Source organism: Lissotriton helveticus, chromosome 1_1 (assembly GCF_964261635.1).
Source record: "Lissotriton helveticus chromosome 1_1, aLisHel1.1, whole genome shotgun sequence".
In the NCBI taxonomy this organism is placed as follows: domain Eukaryota; kingdom Metazoa; phylum Chordata; class Amphibia; order Caudata; family Salamandridae; genus Lissotriton; species Lissotriton helveticus.
Window position 1 is genome coordinate 890,783,919 of NC_136057.1, and position 21,267 is coordinate 890,805,185.

Below are 21,267 nucleotides of genomic sequence, written 5' to 3' on the forward strand. Positions count from 1 at the left end.
ACAAACAATTGGCCTGAGTTCATTGTGAGTGTGGGTCATCATTTTGTGCCTAAGTGTTTACAATGAATTCTTAATGCTTAACACTAACCTCTGATAAAGCCTTACTGCTCATCCGCACTACCAAAAATAGAGAGTAAGGTATTTTCTACTTTTACCTTTATAAGCCTTTGGGGATCCACAGGACTCTGTGCACAATATACCTTACTTTGGAAAAGTATATACAGGGCCAGCTTCCTACATTATGTCCAAATGTTCTACGCTAGGTGAGATAGTTGGGGTGACTTGGTGCCCCCTGTTTTTGCAGATAATTAATGGCAGTAATATTGTCTGTTTTGATGAGAATCACCTTGCCTTTGAAGTGAGGGAGGAATGCTTCAGTGCTAGATGAACATTTAGCAGCTCTACGTGATTGATCCGAAGAGGAATCTGTTTGGATGTCCAGTGAACCTGTACAGCCCACTCCTGTGAGAGTGCTCCCCAGCCAGTAAGTGATGCTTCCGTTATGGTTCTCTGTGGAACTAGGTCTAGAAAAGGCCACCCCTTAAGGAGATTGTGGGAATTCAACCGCTGCAAAGAGTGGCATGCTCGATGGCTGATCAACACTAGATCTTCCAGCTGACCTTCCACTTGAGACCATTGGCTTGCTAAGCATTGCTGCAATGGGCACATATGGAGTCTGGCATGAGGTACTATTGCTATGCGTGATGCCGTAGATCTTAGGCAATGCATAACAGTTCTCACTGGTAGACAGTGGTGAGGCTAAAACTGTGGAATAAGTGTTTGGAAGGACTGAATCCTTGCTGCATTTGGGTAAGCTCTCTCCCTGTGTGAGTCGAGGATAACTCCTAGGTACGGCTGGATTTGTAGGGGTGGCAGGTGAGACTTGGCCGCGTTGATGTTGAAACCTAGTTTGTGAAGGTTTCTTGTTGTTTGAGAGTGTTGAAAACAGCTGATAGTTTTTGCTTTTGATGAGCCAGTCGTCTAGATACGGGTAAAATGTATGATTTGTCATCGCAAATGAGCTACTACCACCACTAGAGATTTTGTTAATACCCTTGGAGCCGTAGTGACCACGAATGGAAGCACTTTGAAATGAAAGTGCTGACTTTGAAACGCAAATCGGAGGAATTTGCAATGTGCTGGGTGAATTGGTATGTGAAAACAGACGTTCTTCAGGTTCAATGCTGCCATGAAGTCACCTTGTTGAAGTAGTGGGAAGACATCTTGAAGAGTGGCCATGTGAAAGTGCTCGGATAGAATGTACTTGTTTAGGGGTCTTCGGTGTAGGACCGGCCTAAGAGACTTGTTCTTTTTGGGTATTAGGAAGTATAGTGAATAGACCCCTATGCCTTGTTGATGTAAAGGCTCTAGTTTTAATGCTGCTTTTTGTGGGAGAGCTTGGATTTCCTATCTAAGTAGGCGCTTATGGTCTGTGGACATTTCATGATTGCGAGGTGGAATGCTTGGAGGTGTGGATGTGAGCTTCAGGCAATAACCATGTTGGATAATATCCAACAGCCACTAGTCTGAGGTAATGGTATGCCAAACGGGAAAGAACAGTTGAAGTCATTCCCAGACAGGAATTATGTGGTCGGGGAAACGGTGCGTAGGTCATGGTTTTGTACCAGCAACAAGAAAAGTGGGCTCAACTCTGCAACAACCCTGTTCACTTGTTAAACAAGCAATAACATTTTAGGGCAGGGGGGTTTAAACAAGGTCATCATGTTAAAAAGAGTGAGTTGGGTGGGAAAGATCAAAAAAAGGTTGTTAAGGGCGACTGCATAATGATTAACTTTCAGAATTCCTCCTGTGCCTGAAAAACACTGAGCACAAAGGAATCCAGTTGCTTTATTGAATCTAGTATCACTGCATTCCCCTTGGCTATTTTAAAAAAAATTATATGAACACATACGTCCAAACATCTTTGCGTTTTTTGATTATTGGTGTGGCCTAGTTTGGACGTATTTACAGGCCCAACCCCTCTTTGTTACAAACTACGGTGCTCTATTGGTGTACTGATTAAAAGATCTCTAACAAAGTGCCCTCTTGTGGCGTCGGCATGGCACTCCAACACCGGCCTGGCGAGGAGCACTGCCCAATTATGAAGTATGTCACCTTCGGGTGGGTGAGGGCAACTCTTCTTACAAGCACATGCTTCCCTAGGGACCTGCATACAGCTAGGGATAATTTCTCTGGGGCGGTTATATCTTGGAACAGTATACTGATATTAGATTTCGGTTGTTTTATTTTTTTATTTATTTATAAAGTTTTATATAGCACAAACTTGATCCCGAAGGATATCAGAGCGCTTTACAATTTGAGGCAAAGGTAACAAATCAGAACATTAGTCTAACATAGGGAATCTAATGGGCATTGAATTAACTAGTACAAACATAACAGCTCAATACAATTGTTGGGAGCAGAGGGGGTGGCCCATGGCCCCCACGGCCCAGTGGCTTCCATAGTACCCTGTATTTTTTTTCTAAACATTACATTATTTGATTTTCAGGATGCAGACATTTGGAGTTTTACACAATGGTAATCTATACAGCTTTTTGCAAGTATTGACTTAGAAAATATTTTGAAAGGAAATTGTGTAAAACTTTCCTTTTCCTCTTAAGCACTATAACGGGCGTATTCAATATATTTTAATAGCGAAAAAAATCTTAGGATTACAAATCAAAAGTACGTGGGAAGTTCAGCATCTCAATCATTAGATTAGAAAGTATATAAATCATACCAACATGCAGAATCATAGTTGTTTCAGCAATAGGGAATTTAAGACACACACACACACACACCGGTTACCACTCTCAATCTTTGTGAGGGAATGGGGATCTGTCATTCACATCATGCCAAGTTGATTACTTTAACTAATTACGTTGTCAGGCATTTATACAAGAGACTAAGTAACGACTAGGAAGGAGTGGTTGTGGATCTAAAGCTCACTCGGATACCACACAAAAATAAAAATAGAGTGTAATGGTCAGTGACTGATACGAAGTTGCGACAGATGGACAAGCATTCGGCTTCATATCCTGCCCGCTCCACAGTGTCAATCATCTCATATTGATGCTCTCTCAAGATTTCCTCCTACCCATACTTTAAGCATAAAAGAATGTCACACATTCCGCAAAATTAGGAGTCTGACCCTCCTGAAGTAAGTGTCTGATACAGTTCTTCAGGTGCACAATGTTGCAGCAAGATATCTTCAATGTTGCCGCAGCAGCTGTTCTGCAATTATGCTGCACATTTTCAGATTGCTATTATTCTTCATTCCTTTAACCTATTAACATGTTTATGGTAGCATAACCTTACATGGTTTTATACACTCGAGAATAGAAACACCCTCCACTGCTTTTAAATGATAGGAATGAAAGTCCAACATTGGGATTGCCTCTGCATTTCTGTGGACATGGGGACTTAATCCCAGTTACCCTATTCCAAAGTCGACAGCTATGGATGTTATGCCACATTTCTCTCCAAAACAATCAGCATTTTTTTTGCAGTTTTTTGTCTCCGTTTCCCTGACACAGTTACTCTCCCACTATGCACCCACCCTTCACCCCTTCCTTCCTTTTGTTTCCCCAACGCCCCCACTGGAGTGAGTATGCGCTATTATCCATCTCAGTGGCTTGGCTCGCCTGAAGCCGTATGCTTGAGCTCTGTGTAGAAATTTACTGTCAAAGACTATGACAAAGAGGCAGAAATATATATATATTTTAATGAATTTTGAATACTGGAGGAGAAAGCTGTGAAAATGTGCCTCATGGGAAAGAAAAAAAGCATCATGCTTCCGAAGCAAAAACAGTGCGACAACGGCATGCTGCTGGATAGGAGATAAGTGTGAAGAACAACGGCGAAAGTGATGCAGGCATTGTTAAAAATGCATGCATAATAGGAAAGCGTTGTCTTTGAAGTCGGCATAACTTATACAGCCCACACACAGCACTACGGGATCACTTTACCCGCTCGCAGTGCACCTGTGACTATCTCTCTCAGCCCATGAACTTGCGCCACAGGACAGGCCTAGGACCAGACACCATCAGTGTGCAGGTGGTAATCCGTGGGTGGGTTCGTGTGTCTGTTGCAGAGAGCTGTGTGTAATTTGAAGGTCAGAAGTTTGAATCTCTCAGCATTGTTATCATAGGCATTCCTCCTCCTGAAGAAGATTCAATGAGCACTGTTGGATCAGGCCCTTTGAGGTAACTGCTCTCAGAGAGAGAAGCTTATGGAGCGAATTGAGATGTGAACCCCACGTTTCTTTTAAGAAAAACCTGAAATGGATCAAGTATGTTACGTGCATTAGTATAGCAGAATGTTACCATTTATATGGCTCATGGGACTTAACACTAAAGCAAGTGCCGTTTAGACTAATTTATTGGGTAATGATGATTTAAATGCAGGGCAACAGGAATGATGCTGTTCTGTGGCTGTAGTCTTTTCTGTGCCATAATGGAGTTACTGCACTTGAAACAATCCATCATCTTCCTCGTAATTTGCAGATTTTAACACAAAAAAAGGATCAAAGTTTCTAAAACACTGCCGCCCGAGTTGCCCATGTCGCATAATACCAGAGGCCCTGATTGCATGTGATAGTGGCTGCTACTTCATGGTTGTGGTCTGTGTGGAGCATTTTGAGCATGTACCCGTGTGCTGAAAGAATTTGTGTCCCTAAGACCACTGCATTTCTCAGTGGAGAGCATTCTACTCACTGAACCACGCTGTTATTTGCGGAGATTTATAAAGCAATAACTTGCAGCATTAAATACTATACCCACATCCTATTAAATTACGGAAAGGCTTAAAGATGAATCAAGTATATAATTAGTAGCATTATACAGCACAGGCTTTAGAGATGTCTCAGCGAGCGGATATCGATCGTGTAGATCAATACATGAAGTTGTACTGTCTTTCAGCCCTTAAACAGCACTCTGTTTGAGCTAGCTGCCCAATTCAGTGTTGCTGATTTTATTGACTCCAGAAAGACGAAGGACTAGCCTCCCTCTCTCACACACCTAGCCTAACTCTGTATGCATTAACCTCCTGAGCTATCACGCAGTCTTAGTGAATCCGTTGCGGGGTACTCCATCATACGAAGAAACAAGTGTTGGCTGGCTATAAAAACAAAGGAAGAGGTCAATGGCTGGGGAAAAAAAATATTGAATTACGATTTTCTATTTACAACTTTACGTGTTATTGTAATATCTAGACTCAAATGAGGATTGCATGTGCTAAAGCTGTGTATTGTGTTCGGATCCATTTGAATCGGTTTTGGGGGGAGTAGGGTGAAATCTTCCTCCTCTTTAAGCCCTGCAGGTGACTTAACATCTAATTAGATAAGTGTGAGACAAGTCTAGAAGTGCCACATTCCCAAATAAATTACCCAATTGAGTGTACTCTCCATCAGATTGCATGTTTTTTCCCACTTTCTCAGCACATTTAATTACATATCATTATAACAGGTATACTTTCAACACGTTTTCCCTTCGTGCTGCTCTCAGTTTTGTCCTTCCACTTGCTCTCCTATGCACTATGTTTTAACCATTTCATCTAAGGCCTTTCCTATACTTTTACGTGCTCACATCATTTGGTAGGTTCGCATGCCAAGAAACCACTTTGGCTTTTCTTGTTTTTTATTAGGAGCAGAGAGATGAAGAGATTCACAGGATGTTGAATCAACACGGAACTCAAACCTGGTTCTCCAGTTCCAAGGTCAGCAGCCCTGGCCCTTACACCACGTCCTCTCCTGCTGCTCCCACTGGAATTCAGGGACCATTTTTTCGCCATGAAGCAGCCTACACCGTGTCATAGCACTTAAATAGCTCACTTTCAAAGTTATCCTTATCCCCTCTACCTCTTTCTTCTCATCACGTCTCAGGTATGGTTTTTGCAGCTTTGTGCATTCATAGAATTTGACTGAACTTTTGTTTATTTTTATGTTTTCCACAATTGCATGAGTTTTCCAACACGGTGAAATATCAAAAGGTATTTTAATAACTGAAATCTTACAAGTTTTCTCCCGAGGGAGGCTCTGTATCACATCTTGAGATGTCGCTGCTTTGATGTCACACGCAGTTAAAAGGGCTGGTGATGCGTTACTTCACTTTAGCAAACTTTACAAGTTTTCTGCACCTATCATTTTTTCTTTTTTTATATAGCGTGAACTTGACCTAAAGGTATTGAAGCGCTTTACATGAACAGCAGTTAATTTCAAAATGCACATACATTTTTGTTATTTTTCTTTGGTATGGGGCGATTAAGTGATTTGCACAGAATCACAGGACATTGAGGCGGTGCAGACTAGGATCTGGTTCCCCAGTTCCTACGTCAAGAGCTCTGACCATTACTCCACATTCTTTTATCAATTCAACAGCAGTGTAAGCAGTAACCTCTGGCATTTTTGTTTAATATGGGAAAAATGCATGTGTCTTTATTAAGGGCAAGCAACCCGTTTTTGAGCCACAACCTTCCTGAAGGACTAAAGCACAACAGCAGCAGTATGTTGCTTTTGGTTTTGCCACAGACAACCTAGCCACAGTAAGCTGCTAGTAGGCACCCTGCACCTTTAAAAAGGTATTTTAGAAATGGTAGGCCCTAGTAAACCTCTGAATTGTGAAGCATGATCTCAAGTTTAAGATACAATTGTTATGAGCACATTAAGCTCTATAAACAGTCTGAATCTTCAGTGCTGCGCCGACATACATTTTAAGCGCTTTCCGGGATCTGTATTCTCGGTATGCTGCTTATATGCCGACTGCAGGGGTTTAGATTTTCAAGAACTTCTGGTAAAGCTGTGCACAAACGACTCCCGATTACAATTGCTGCACTGCGAAGTCTGAGGTAGAGCTGTCTGTGCCAGAACATCCTATAATGGGCTTGTAGGACATCTGCAGCTTTCTTCCACTGGTGCCTTTGTTTTCTGATAAAATGGCCCCTCAATGCAACCTTCAAGCATACGCAAACTTCCGGCATGCATCTAAGTTCCACTTTATGAAAAAAGAGTACAGATTTCTGTAATTATGCTGCCCTTGCCTCATCCTCACCTTAAACTGGATTCTCTTGATGGTACGCTGTACATGTTGACACCTTTTACTGATTATGTAGGCACGATAAAAGGCATGAATTGTTATTGCAGATTTGAACATACACGCGTCTTTCTCGGGGCGCATATTTCTTTAGCAGTTTGCAACACCACAACAGCAGAATATATTCTGTTGTAAACCAACAGCTTTGCTTCGTAGCAAAGGTGCCCTCTGAGGCGACCTTGAATCACACTGGCAGCATTCCTAAATATTGTGCACCTACGTTGCTGCTGCTACCTCCTAACACGGGCCTCTAATGAGACATGGCATATTTTCACATGTAAGAAGTGTTGCCTATGCCGCCTCATTCGCCTGAGTGACTGAAGTAGGCAGGTTGCTTTGTCTTGCTTTTGTAGTAGGCGGACTTTCATTGCCCTGAAAGCAGTATGCAGATGCACAACTGCGGTGCATTTATCAAATAGTCCTGTCTTTTATGCTTCCCTTGTAGGTATGGTTTGCTGTACCATTGTGGAATTATGTGACCGTTATAAAGGTTGAGCCTGCCAAAACGTGCTCTTGCTTGCGAGACTTGTGTATAATAATGGGCTTGGAACCTGCTCATAGCTCACCATTCGTTGGTAAGCTATTTGTCCACAATGCCACAACATTCCACTACACAAATCCACGCCACACCACACATTTCCACAACTAAGAATTTCAATCCAACTCGCATAATTTCACTCCACACCACATACATCCCACTCCACTCCACTCCAAACCAAAACACATGGGTAAAAGACAGTCATTTACAAAGCTAAAACCGATAACTCTTGCAAATGCAGCACGGACCAGTAAAACTATGCTTTCCTAATCATGCTGCTAATTGTCTTTGGTTTTATTTGAGGGATACCACTGGAATGCTGCTACGTATATTACTCTTATGTGTTGATCTGTTTTTTACACCGGGTGGCTTCATTGCATCGCCAATTATGCCGCTAATACTGTGGTAATATGGGGACGCTCTTTGTATGCTGCTATGTATATTGTTTTTATTCTGCTGAATTGTAACATATATGTGTTTTTAATTGTATCAACTGCTGCACAACTTGTATGGATGTCTGCTTCATCCGAATAAAGTCTTTGATTGATCTTTAAACTATTCTAGCAGTGTAATGAGTTACTAATGTTTTGAGGCCTGAAGAACATCCCTCGCTCTACCTGTTGGACCGTATCAGTATATATACCACAGGTGCACTATATTCAGGTTAGCAGTCCTCTTAAAAAAAAAATACAATGCTACATCTCTCTTCATATGCAGAGTTTCAGATGAGACACAGAATTTAGCTAAAAGGGCGGAAGTGAAATAGTCTCTTATATGCAAAATCAAAATACTTTCGGGAGGAAAAACTGGTGTGTCTAAGACATTTGATAGAAGGCTGGTTCAGACTCAACAAATAAAGCCTGGGGCCTAATCATCTTTCAGGCTGCAGTTGTAACCACAAGACAGACAGCATTCTAAGACAGAACTGCAGATCAATCTCGTGCAATGGCTCAAAAGAAGGATCCATCATTTTTGAAAGAACAATGTCTAGTTATGTTGGTGAAATAGTATTTCCTACAGGAGGACAACCTTTCCTTATGACACACCACATAAAAGCCACTGGGATATTGAAAAATATCTGTAAAATAAACAATTAAGGAAATACCAAATGTGCGAAGATGTAAATATTTCTTCTATTGGCATGTTCAACAAATAGCAAAATAAAAAATTCCTTCTTTTCAACTTAATTGCTCCATCCGTCCATTTCCTTATTTTTACCTACAATCAACATATCTAGACCACCAACTTTGATCTAACTAGTGTGGTTACAAAAGGATGTCATATTCATCTCTTTGCCTGGGTTAGGTTGATCCCTTTTGGGTTCAATCGTCACCATTTCTATCTAACCACAGTTGACCTTTATGATAACCTGGCATATATTTGGATTAAATTTCATGGAAAGGAAGCCCAGTAGGAGGCTGCAATTGCCCTCAAACGGACACAATGCGTCTTCCTAGTCCATGAGCCTTGCGTACAGCGCCTTTGTTTCTGGGTGATTCTCAGGGCTTTCCTTCACTACATAAAGTTGTTGATAGATATTTGAGTGTTTTTCAGAATGGCTACTGGTATCATACGCAGTAGTGTCTAATATGTATGGTTGTTTTACATGCCAATCACCCTGACCTGCAATTCTGCCCAATCAAGGACAAGCTTTTGTGTGCTACTCCAGTACAGTTCCAGCTGTAGGATCAATGTAGGACAAGAGTGCTGCCGTCAGGCTTGGAGAGCAGAAGGCCATCCACATACATGGAGAACTAACCCCATCATTTTTGCTTGTTACCTCACTAACCCTTCAGTTTTGTATGATGAGCATTTACTGTTGCAATGTCAGGACAGAAAGTAGCTGAGTTTGCAGGGCAACTTTAATGTATACCTCCCTCGGACGATTGAGAATGGTCTGGAGGGTAGATCATTCGTCCTCAGGTTGTCCAGGAGGGTTTGGCAGCTTGAAGTAAACAAGCTCCTTAAATTATGTCCCATGTCCAGCTTTTCACAATGGTAGCCATTAACATTCAAAGTCAGATGCTTTTTTAGCATGTAGGATGATCAACACCATGTCCTTGTTTTTTTGACTTGTCTTTATTAGTAACATTGCATCGTATTGCACCATAAAAATTTCCCATGTATGTGTTACATTATGTCAGTTATTTTTTGTATTTGATTTGCTCATGACTATGTACACCAAGCTCCACTCGCCCAGTAGATTACTATATACTGGAATGGGCTTTCAATTTTTTATAAAATGATCTTACAACATGAACAGGAAGAATTAACCCCCTCCCCCACCTGGTAGCAAACATCAGCATTACCACTCCTTGTATGGGCATTTCAGGCAGACTGGCATAACTAGTTTAATGTTTGTGTGAGAGGGTTGTTCACATTTTCTGCGCTAGATACATTGCAAGGTGTGGGTGAGTGACTGTGTAGGTACAATTTCATCATCATTCAGGGCTGTCGTCAAGGACATTTCTGTTAGCATTTGTCCCAATTCTGCCAGATCTCTCTCGGCGTTCTCATCCACGCTCACTGTCCTGAGGCGACATTCTTCCGCCACACCCCACTCAAGCACATCATGTCTCCATTTATCCAGCGTGGGGGGCGTAGAGAGGGTCCAATATATTGCAATCCACAGTTTTTACCAAAACCAGGCCTAAAATTGCAAATTTATGCTGTATTCGTGTCCCTTTCTTCGGTGTTGGAAGTACACCAAATAATCACCGTTTTATGGAGACTATTTGCACTGTTGTTGCGGTGCGAACAGTCCGTACAACCTGATGCCAGTAGGTTTTCAGTTGTATGCAATTCCATGTCATATTTAGGAATGTGGCAGGGTATGTACTGCAGCGTGGACCGGATGTGATTAGCCCTGGGGTGAGCTTAAACCTAGCATTACTTGTGCTTCAGCCAGATGAGCTACAGCCCTTTTCCACTCCCCATCTGTCCATGGGAGAGGTAAATCCTTCTCCCATTTCCCCCTGACTGCCGATAAGTCGACAGTACGGTCCCCCTCAGGGCCTTATATATGTGCAAAACGAGGCCCTTACTAGAGCCTGGGTCCAGCAGCGTTGTCAGCATGTGCGACTCCCGCGGCTTCTCCGGGAATGTGGTACCTATCTCACAGATCGTACGCAAAATGTTTGCGTATTGTAGGAAGTGTCCTTCTGGTACACAGAACCAGTCTCATGCCTCATTGAAGGTCAGAAAGGTTCCATTCAGGTACAGATCTCCTGCCGTTTCACACCCCCCCTTGTACCATTTCGAGAGGTCCATGGTTGCCTGAATATTCTGGAATCCCTGTAGCCACTGAAGTGGGAGTGCACCGGCGTAGGGTGCCTTGCGGAGCGCTCCAGTGTGACTGCCTGTTCTCAGGCTTCAGCCACTTGCCGTTCTAAATGTGGGCAGTCCCTGAGGACACTCAAGCCCATCATAAGGAACCTCTGCAGCCGCGACCCATCATTCCGATCTCCCAGTAGTTCTTTTTCCACTGTGCCTTCTTCTATGCACCACTGTGCTGCGTACTGCAACAATCTTGCTGTGTAGTATAGTCTAAAATCAGGCAGACCAAGGCCCCCTACGTCCATGTCCAGTTTAAGCATCTCTAGCTTGACTCTGCTCCGTCCCCCAGCCCTCACCAGTGATATTAGAAGGCCGTTCAGTGCGTCAAACTTGGACTTCGGAATTCTAAAAAAGAAGTTCTGCAGGACATACAGGCAGCATCACCATTTTTATACAGCCACTCTCCCCATAACAGATAGTGGAAGCTTGTTCCAAAATTGTATTGACGCTTTTAGTCCTGTGAGTACTTTACCCATGTTTAGCTCATATTGGGCAGCTGGCTGGTGGGTTACCTGAACGCCTGGGTATCTAAAATGATCACTCTTCCAATCCAATCCCACCTCAGGAAGATCTTGGGGTATTCCCTGTGCAAGGGTTGCTAGCGGGAATAGTATTGATTTCTGACAGTTAATACGGAGGCCAGAAGCCGCACCAAAGGATGCCAATGTCTCCAGGAGCACCGGGATTGCCACTTCTGGCTGTCTAATGTATAAGAGTGTGTCATCCGTATTCAATGAGATCACATGTGTACGACCATCTACTGTTATCCCCCATGGAGCCATGTCGCTCAGCAATCTCACCGCTAGGAGTTCCATCACCAGTGCAAAAAGTAGTAGTGACAGTGGCACCCCTGTCGTGTGCCCCTTTCAATCTTTAAAGTCTCCGATAAGCTTTTTCGATATCTAGGGCGACAATCGCCGCCCGGAGTTCACTATTGGCCACTGAATGGAGGACATGGGACAACCATCGTATGTTCATGTGTGTTCCCCTCCCAGGTATAAACCCGCACTGATCCTCGTGCACCAGAGAGGTCACGACTACTCAGTCTCATGGCCAATACTTTAGCGACTAATTTAGCATCTACCCTTAACATGGACAAAGGGGTACATGCACCTGGGTATTCTGTGTTTCTGTCAGGCTTGGGGAGAATGATTATCTGCGCCTCCCTCATGGACTGCAGCAGACATCTGGCCCTTTTTACCTCCCATAGGGATTTCAGTAGGCGTAGGAGCAGGACATCTGCATATTTCTGTTCGAATTCTACTGCAATTCCATCCGGGCTGGTAATTTAGATCGAGTCAAACCTCGTAATGCTTCCTGTATTTCCTCCAGTTGGAATGCTGACTCAATATCATATACTTGTTAGTGTGAGACATTATTTACAATGTGCAGTGTCTTTTTTATTGTTATCACTGCCCAGTTTTATTCTTATCGTCGCCTTTGGCTCCTGCTAGATTGGGCGTTTATGCCAAGAAATCAGACAGAAAGCTCACTAGATACCACAGAGAAATGGTCAACAAATAAACAAGAAGGTGTGAGTGTGGCACAGTGGGTCTTACTACACCACCATACCCAGAACATGCCCACCAGTCTTTCTGCTACCCGTTTAAAACAATTGGGGGGTTGTATCTTTTGGGCTTTCTGCCTATTCAGGGGGTTGGAGGGTTTAAAGGGTTAGGTCCATACAAGTGAGGTAACATTTGGGGATCCCTACAGATTCCGGAACTTTACCTCCTAGAAATGCATGATTTAAGCCAAACTTTGAGGTTTGCAGAGCATTCGGAGTAAGAAATTGTAGTGGGATCGAAGCAAGTCATACCACCCGTGTCTCCCCTGGGTGTCTAGTTTTCAGAAATATCTGGGTTGAGGTGGTTTGTGTGGGTGGAAGTTGTGCCCAGGCTCAAATACTGCTGCTACACACACCACCAAAATGGGTAAATTGTGATGGGAAAATCTGATGTTGCCACATTGCGTTTTGGGATATTTCCTGTCGCAGGAGCTAGCCCCACTTACACAAGTGTGGTACCGTTTATATTGGATGAACTGGGGTTACCATTTGTAATGGATGAAGTGTGGTAACCTAGATAGGTAGAACATTTCGTATTATCAATTATACTTAGAAGCCAAAAAATGGGGAGAAGTGTAAGTCTGTAAGCAAGCAAACACACTTTTAACTGTTATATTTTTATTATTGATTTTCTGTACTAATTTGCTCCCTCACGTACCTACCCCTCCCACTTATTATGTTTAAATTCACTCGCTTGTTGGTATTCCCGGCTTTGTAAAGCGCTCTGATATCTGCAAAGATCTTGTTCGCGCTATATAAAACTGTCAAAATAAAATAAATAATAAATAAATAAATAAACATTTTTAAAAATGCCATCCGTATCACAAGATAGTACAGGTAATCCCAAATTCAGAGTTGTACAAATAACCACTATCCCTAAACTCCACATCTTGGGCACATTAAAAAAAATGCATACATTTTATTGATATGCATTTTTCATTGATTAGATTTTACCACATGAAGTACTTAATGAAAAATCATTATAAGCTGCAGCTCATTTGCTTGCTCCGGTTAACAGCATGTTTTTAGACAACTAACCAACACTATATACCCCTGCAACAAAAAGCGTGGCCAGATTTAACAATATACTGATTTTGCAAATCGACCATTAGGGCAAAAAATCACAAAGTAACCTATTTCTATTTTTTACTAAGTTGATTTTACTTAGTTTTCTCAACAAATTGTTTCATTGGGTAAACCATGAGCTATCAGCTCATGGTTTCCATTGGGTAAACCATGAGCTATTCCTTTTGGAATTCAGAATTCTTTCTAGTGCTCAGAAACGAATAATATTCTGGGTTCACCCAAGTTACCACCATAAACTGCAATTAGGTTGAAACAACAAACAAGAAAAATAGAATACCACTTAGAAAAAAGAAATTATTTGCCCTATTTTGGATATTTTGTCAATTGCCTGCAGGGGAATCCCCAAACTCTTTGCACCTAGACTCTCCAACTTGTGTGAAAAGGAGGATGCAAATTTGGACCAGGTACATTTTGTGGAAACAAGTTCTAATGTTTAAGCACAAAGTGCTCCAAACATACGTATAACAAGGCACAAAAGGCACAACACTGGGGTGTTAAAGCCTCCACAGCTAATGGATGAAATGCAGCCTTCAAAGAAGGCAGAATGTGTTCAAGATCCTTTCTCAGTGAGCGAAAAAAGACTGCATATTCTAAGAATCTTAAAAGGGCAGTGCCAGTTTAACACTGTTTTCCAGTTTAAGTGTTGAATGATTCCCCTAATTTTGTTTGTTTAAACGCACTATATAGCATACTTAATTTGGATTTGGCAAGTACTGAAATAAAAGAGAAATGTCGCCTTATGTTGATATCTGGGAGACAGAGAAATATTCTACTATAACAAACAACAAAGAATCCATTATAAAGAAGCTATCATAGGTAAAGGGAGAGGAGATGAAGAGCAAGAAACTAAACATCAAGTACATAACTCGGGTGGGTCTATATATCAGCTATACGCAGGTTTTGGCGTACACACAAAGGCAAGAAAAAAAGGAAATTTGCAAGGATGCGCAAGTACATGAGAAGGAAAAGTACCATTATTTCTCAGGTACATGGTAAAATGTTTTCGAAAAGTACAAAGCCACCTTCAGAACCTGCTACTAGATGGCATGAAAACCACTGGTCGAGAAGAGTAAAGAGGTAGACGTTAAGCATATAACAAACATTTTCGTAAAAAAACACAAATCTCTAACAAATCACAACATTTTAATATTGTTTTTACTAAGTTCTAGTAAAGAAGCTAAAGCATGCTTACCAATAGTTTCTTTCCTTCTGGCTGTGCAGTATTAAAGTTCCCTTGAGTAGGTGGGGGTGGTGGTGGGGGTGGAGGCGGTGGCAAATCCTGAGCCGCAGTGGAAGCAGCAGCAACCTGTAATAGAGGCATCCCTGGAGGGAGTTGCATATGTAGAGGAGGCGGAATGGCATAAGGATTGTGTGGAATATTCATCATGGGAGCATGAACACCAATTGGATATGGGAAGAGGTTCATGGGCTGGGAGGATGCATTAATTTGCTGCTGCATGGGCAGGGGTAATGTATTCATTTGTGGCTGCATGGGCTGGTGGGGGGCATTCAAATGCTGCATGGGCTGGTGTGCTGCATTCATTTGTTGCTGAATGGGTTGAGGTGGAGTGTTCATTTGAGGCTGTACTGACTGAGGTGATGCATTCATTTGTGGCTGTGTGGTATGGTGTGGCATATTAATCTGTTGCTGCACAGGATGGTGTGGTGTATTCATTTGTGTCTGTCCTGCATGGTGTGCTGTATTTGTTTGCGGCTGTATGTCCTGATGGGTCGCATTGATCTGAGGCTGCGCATGCTGGTGTGGTGCAGTAATTTGCTGTGGCATAATATTCATTCGGGGTGGTGGTGGAGGTGGTGGTGGCAGCATCTCTAAATGCATTTTTGAACCATCATCTTGCAGGTTTCTTTGTTCTTCGATGTTTGGTTCCACTAAAAAGAGAAATGGTGTGATGAATATATATGAAAATATCGTTTTAAACATCAATATCTTACACAAAATTATAAGACATTGTTTTCCCCTAAACTGTAGCCAACACAAATGTCATAAGATTCAGGACTTGAGACAAACATTCACCAAAAGACGCCTAATGCACACACAGTTGTTTAATGAATCATTAAATATGGAGGTTTACATCTAGGTTTATTGACTTAATTTAACGGATATGCGATCAACTGACCTCCTGCATAAAGTGAAACCAAATAGTTACTAACTCTTAAGTTCTCATCTCCACCTTAGTTTGTTTCATTTGTACCGCACATTACTAGTCATGGTTTACTTCTTAAAGAGCAAGTTACATTTATCTGAACAATGGATACTTCAAAGTGTCAATTCTTACTCCCTCCCCCACCCAAGTATTTCGTTATTGATTTTCCCTAAAACGTGTATATGGTATGCACCACCAATAAGCCGGCACATCAACAGTTAACAATCACAAACATATGAACGAAGTTTACCCTGCCGCAGAATTTTGCGCAGCCTGCTGTTTGTTCTAGGCAACACTGGGGAAATAATTAGAGTTGGTAACATTCAACAATATGACAAGAGTTCTAACATTGCACAACGTGTGGTCCATTGTAATGGTGTCAATACCTAGACCATGCATCCCTCAAAGGGGTGGGGTCTGGCTGCTATTTGTAATCCAGTTCCGCTGCTCCCCCTTCACCCCGCCCCACTGCTACCAGTTCCATCATGCCCAAATTGCTGTGTAGAGCATGGCTACTAGTAGGCACAGCTAAGGGGTGGAGGCGCAGAGGGAACACAGGGTGACAAGAAGCCTGCATGTACCCCATAATTCCTCCTGGAGAGCTAATGCTGGTCTCATACCGCTTTCCCTGTAGCTCACATGTTCAGATCTTATCTGCTTGGTAAGAATGGTCGGAGGGGGGGACTGACATCAGACTTGGGTCTTGAGTACCGCAATATGTGTCCCATGCTCCCTCCGCCTCACCCCCACAGCAAGATCATGCAATGACCGCCACGCCTCCGTTTCCACGATTGCCCATTTGCTTAGGTCACTCATCCAGGCATGAATCTGAGTGGCCACCAACAATTTCCATGCCGTTGCTATCCGTCTTTTTAACAAGACGTACGCCATATCAAGGAATCCTGCTGAATAATAATTATTTTTTGTCCCGGCAGGCACATGAGGGGTTCCAGGGTATGTGGTTTATTCAGTAGATCAGCTAGCTGCAGTTGATGCTTGCCAATACGTCGCTATTTTGGGGCACTACCACAGCAGATGGTAGAAGTCAGCCTTGGCACACGGGGCACCTCTGTGACACACTCTGCAACAGACGACCAATACGACTAGGCCTGAGATATTGCTGATGAAGGCAACTGAACTGGGTAAACTCAAACCCCATATTCCTCGACACCCTTTTCTAACAGAGAGATAGTCAATTAATGCATACTTAATTTCAAGCTTGTAATACAGTTATACAAGGTAGTAAGATGAGATTTTTTAACCCGTAATTAGTATTCATTGTGGGCATTTATTACGTTAGTTACAGCTAGCTTAGTCCGAGGAACAAAAATATATTTTATATTATAAAAATCCTTCATGCCGAGGTTGCACTGGGATTGAGATGCTACCCATTAAAGCTGCACAGCCACCAGCCAAACTCTGCAGTCCTACTTTTTTAGGTCTTGCGGCTAGCGTTGCAGTGCGCAGCGAGACCTCTTAAAAGGGGTTTCAAAATGGACCTAGTAATCGCACACGCTCGTGCGTGGGCTTTTCCTTTTGGCCCATGCTATTGGCCTTTGCGTGCGTCTTTTTATCAAAGACAGCACGCAATTGGCCAAAGGCGGGCGCATTGCTACTCCCATGGCCTATTGGTGTTGGTTACCCGCAACGCTGCCATGTGGTTTCAGTCATCGTGCCCAGACACGGGCGCGATAATTGAAGCCACATGTCTCGCTGTGGCGCGCGCACCACTCGCGGCCTTGTTCTTTTTTGGATCTATTTCACACGGAAGCAACTAAATGAAAGAAGGAAAGAGAGGTGGGCTGCTCGCGCACACCACTCGCAGGCTTGTTTCCATTTGTCTCTGAAGGGTGTGAGTGTTTCATCCATGAAATGCGTGTCCCAGTGTACATTTTGTTTCCTTTGACTGTTCATTAGCTGCCATTTTTCTATTTGATCTAGTGCCGATCTTGACATCACATCTCATTTGCTAGACCACAAATGACCACCCACAGCTACAAATGGGGTGTCGGGGAAAGTAAAAGTCCTGTTTATAGATTGCAGGCCTAGTATCCAGAACTCTCTGGGCTGGCAGAAATAGTAATGCATAAGAAACTGCCACAAATAAAAAATGACATGGAGAAATTATCGCAAAATCTGTAACAAGGTAATTTCTCTATTTGTGAAAACAAAATTCGTCAATATTTTAGGAGCCCTTGGGGCTGGGCCTGATTCATAGGGAGCCTCGCAAAATGGGGAGGAGGGTCTGCGCCCTCGGGGCCTAATCTCCGCTATGAGAATTCTCATTTCCACAATTTGGACCGAGAACACAGACTTTCCCCAACTGAATCAGGCCCATTGTGTGCAATCAAAAAATCCCTGTAACTCTTGGCCGCTGTACTTATAAAGTCGGAGCATGTAAAACATCTGTCTGCGCACTGGCAGCATTTCAAAATGCGAGAAGTTTTAGGGAGATGAAAGGTGCTGTAAATCAGCCCGCGTTGTTACAGGCTGAAGAGGACGTGGCGGTGACCACATTTGGTACCCTCTGCGCACTTTTCATCTACGTAATACAGGAAGAAAGCCGCCGAGCAAAGGAAGGTGACAAAGAGGACAAACGGGATGACGCAGGAGGCTGCTAGTCTCACTAACCAAACTTTTCTGTTTAGAAATTAAACTATCGATTGAAGAATACTGAAATCCTAATGCGTGCACCCCTTTGTGTACTGAGAATGACATTCTTGTATTCCAAGGTCAACTGGGGGAAGGTGACAGCGTGATGCGGTGACCAGGCTGACTGCCGGGCATACTGCAGTTTTCAACGATGGATATTAATTGGGGAATGGAAGAAATATTGTTTCCCATCAACAACAAGAACGCTGGACTCATTGCCTCCTCTAAACTGGCTTAGCTGAAATAATTTTCATAAGCGTCGATTTTCCTTTTTAACAGCCAGTGCGCTGCGAGAACTTCTAAGATGTCAAGATTGTGTTATTTCTGTAAATCGTGCAGGAAATCCTAAGTTGGGAGAGGATGTGGCCTTACGGCTAGAGATGCAGACTTTAAAGCTGGGGAACAACCAGGTTCGAGCCTGGCGTCTGCTCAACATCCTGTGATTCTGGGCAATCACGTTATCGTCCCGTGCCTAACAAAATTAATGTGTTATTGTGTAACGTGACTGCTGTAATGTAGAGCGCTCCAATACTTTCAAGTCGAGTTCGTGCTATATAAAAATGCACAAACAAAAGAAGTCTGGAATCAAACACAACTGCAGCAGATACATGTTTACTTCCGATTTGACGGTGTTAGACCAGAGCGATGTGTGCATTAGTTAGATAAAGTTGTGTGTGAGCATGGCTGAATCGAGTTAGCCATTTGGGCTGCTGATTTCTAGACGGGGCTACTCTTGTGACCGGAAACAGTCCAGTTTAGCCAGGACTTGGCCAACCCTCTGGTTCAGTGACTAACACCACTTTGGCTCCACTGCTAACATTACAGCCACCCGCACCGAGTCAAACACAGGCTCTCCTGGCCCTGCAGCCAGAAATGCATGTGCAGTGTGTCAATATCTGGAAAATAACCGATGGGAAGTACGCTGTGGCATCCAAGATGTGGTTGTAAAGACCGACTGCATCTAAAGAAGTAGGGATAAAGCAGAACCGCAGCAGCTAAGTCTGGCTAAGGTAAGCAGGACGACAATGCAACAGCAACAAATAGACGAGGAGTTGCAAGCGAGAGTAAAGTGAAATGGAAGAGAGACTGACGTAGGAATCATCCTTCAAGAAGAGAAAGAGGAGGGAGTTATTCTGGACAGAATCCAAGTGCAAGGCCAGAAGCACTCAAAAGCCAACAGGTCAGGTCCTCACCAGCACTCCCAACTGATGCAACGCCAGTCTATTTGTGAAACAAGGGAAGAACGGAGTAGGACAAGGGTGGTCTGTGGCTTCTGGGGAAACCTAGGCGAGGAAATATGCATCAAAACTATGCATGAATCAGAAGGCGACTTGGGTGACGAGTGATGGGCTGGAACACATGACCACTCGTGGTTCAGATTTCTATGGATTCCCCCTGGAGGGGGGGGGGGGGGGGGGTAGAGTTCCTGGGGCCAGGCAGTTGTCATCCGGCAGTTTTTCCACATTCACAAGTTAGGATCTGAGTTTTGGATAAATTAGGGTGACCGAAATTGTAAAGCAAAAAACAGGGACATTTCCCAACATGCATTTGCAATGCAATAGGTCTAGCATTTGCAAGAGTTTATGCTATTGGCATTGTTAAATGCCTTTTATTTATGTTTTAAAAGTCAACACATAAATAAAAGGCATTGTTATTTACAATGCCAATAACTCAAACTCTCGTAAATGCGAGACCTATTGCATTGCAAAATGCTTGTTTTTTTTAACTGGCACATGCTCTCAGAGTATGACATCAGCACCCTATGAGGGTCCGGAACCATGCACCCAGTTTCGTGACACTAGGTGTCTACTGGAGCAGAAATGGACCAGGCAAACAGCAACCCAATTAGGAACGCAAAGATTAAAAATAAGCACAAGCTGAACTATAAAAGTTAAAGGAGGAAAAGTATTTTGCAACCCTTTCAGGAACCTCTTGTCTTGAGCAGCACAAAAAGGCTGTGCAAGTTGCTAAGTGGCCTGTTATTTTCTATATTCAAAGACTTAGTGATAGACTGTTTTCAAATTACATAAGACTGAGATGTCTGCCATCAGAATGTGTAATGAGTTATGTGACAACTATCTAGTAAATAATACTCATCAGAAGAATATTTTTTGCAGATGGATGCCTTGCCCCCAATATGATTTGAAGGGCCTTCAGAGTTAAGGCCTTCAATTAAGTTCTCTTCTACAGTTTCATGCATTTGGTTTCAGAGTTAGTAGGTATAGATTACGTACTAAAGGATTCTGCTAAAATAAGATTGTCACTTGGTTGAAGAAGCCAAGGTGGCTCTATACTATGAATCAGACGGTCTGGGTGCCAGGGAATTTGGGACCAGTTTGGAGTGATCACAATAACATGGGCTGCATGCAGCTTAAGCATCTGAATTACCTTCGCTATCTCAGTAATGAGACAGAACAAGACATGACAACTGAATGGGTATGCCCTGCACAGAGCACCACTCACAGTAAAAAGTCCACAGAGAAGAGATGGCATGGAGTTCAAAAAGGCCCCCTCAAGTCTGGTCAATTTCAATTCATGCAGTTGAGGATAATGCATCTGTTATCCCTTGTAAACTGTTTGCTGATGGGAGGCCCTGCCAGATGTGATATTTGTGATAAGGCCCATAACCATGGACGTTTTGCTTCCTAATGCATTGTTGTAGCCTACAGACCCTCTTGCTTATACGGAGCACTCTACTGATTGTGAGAATCTGGAACTGTTTCCCTACCACTACCATGTCTTTTAAAACTAGTTGACTTTCTCTTCTGTGGTGTAAAAGACTAATGATAGATCTTTAAGTAGATCTGCTCCCCAAACCTAGGGAGAAACTAGTCA

General features: G+C 42.9%; 1 protein-coding gene across 2 annotated transcripts in view; it reads right to left on the bottom strand.

Annotated features, from left to right (window-relative positions):
* SCAF11 (SR-related CTD associated factor 11) overlaps window positions 1-21,267 on the bottom strand; it is an 864,597-nt gene that overhangs the window by 129,821 nt on the left and 713,509 nt on the right. For both annotated transcript variants that reach the window (XR_013607094.1, XM_078675739.1), the window contains exon 13: window positions 14,808-15,505. Coding sequence is in view for 1 of the 2 variants with exons in the window: in XM_078675739.1 (XP_078531865.1) it covers window positions 14,808-15,505 (698 nt within the window). In the remaining variant the exon portion in view is untranslated. The remainder of the gene's footprint in view (window positions 1-14,807; window positions 15,506-21,267) is intronic.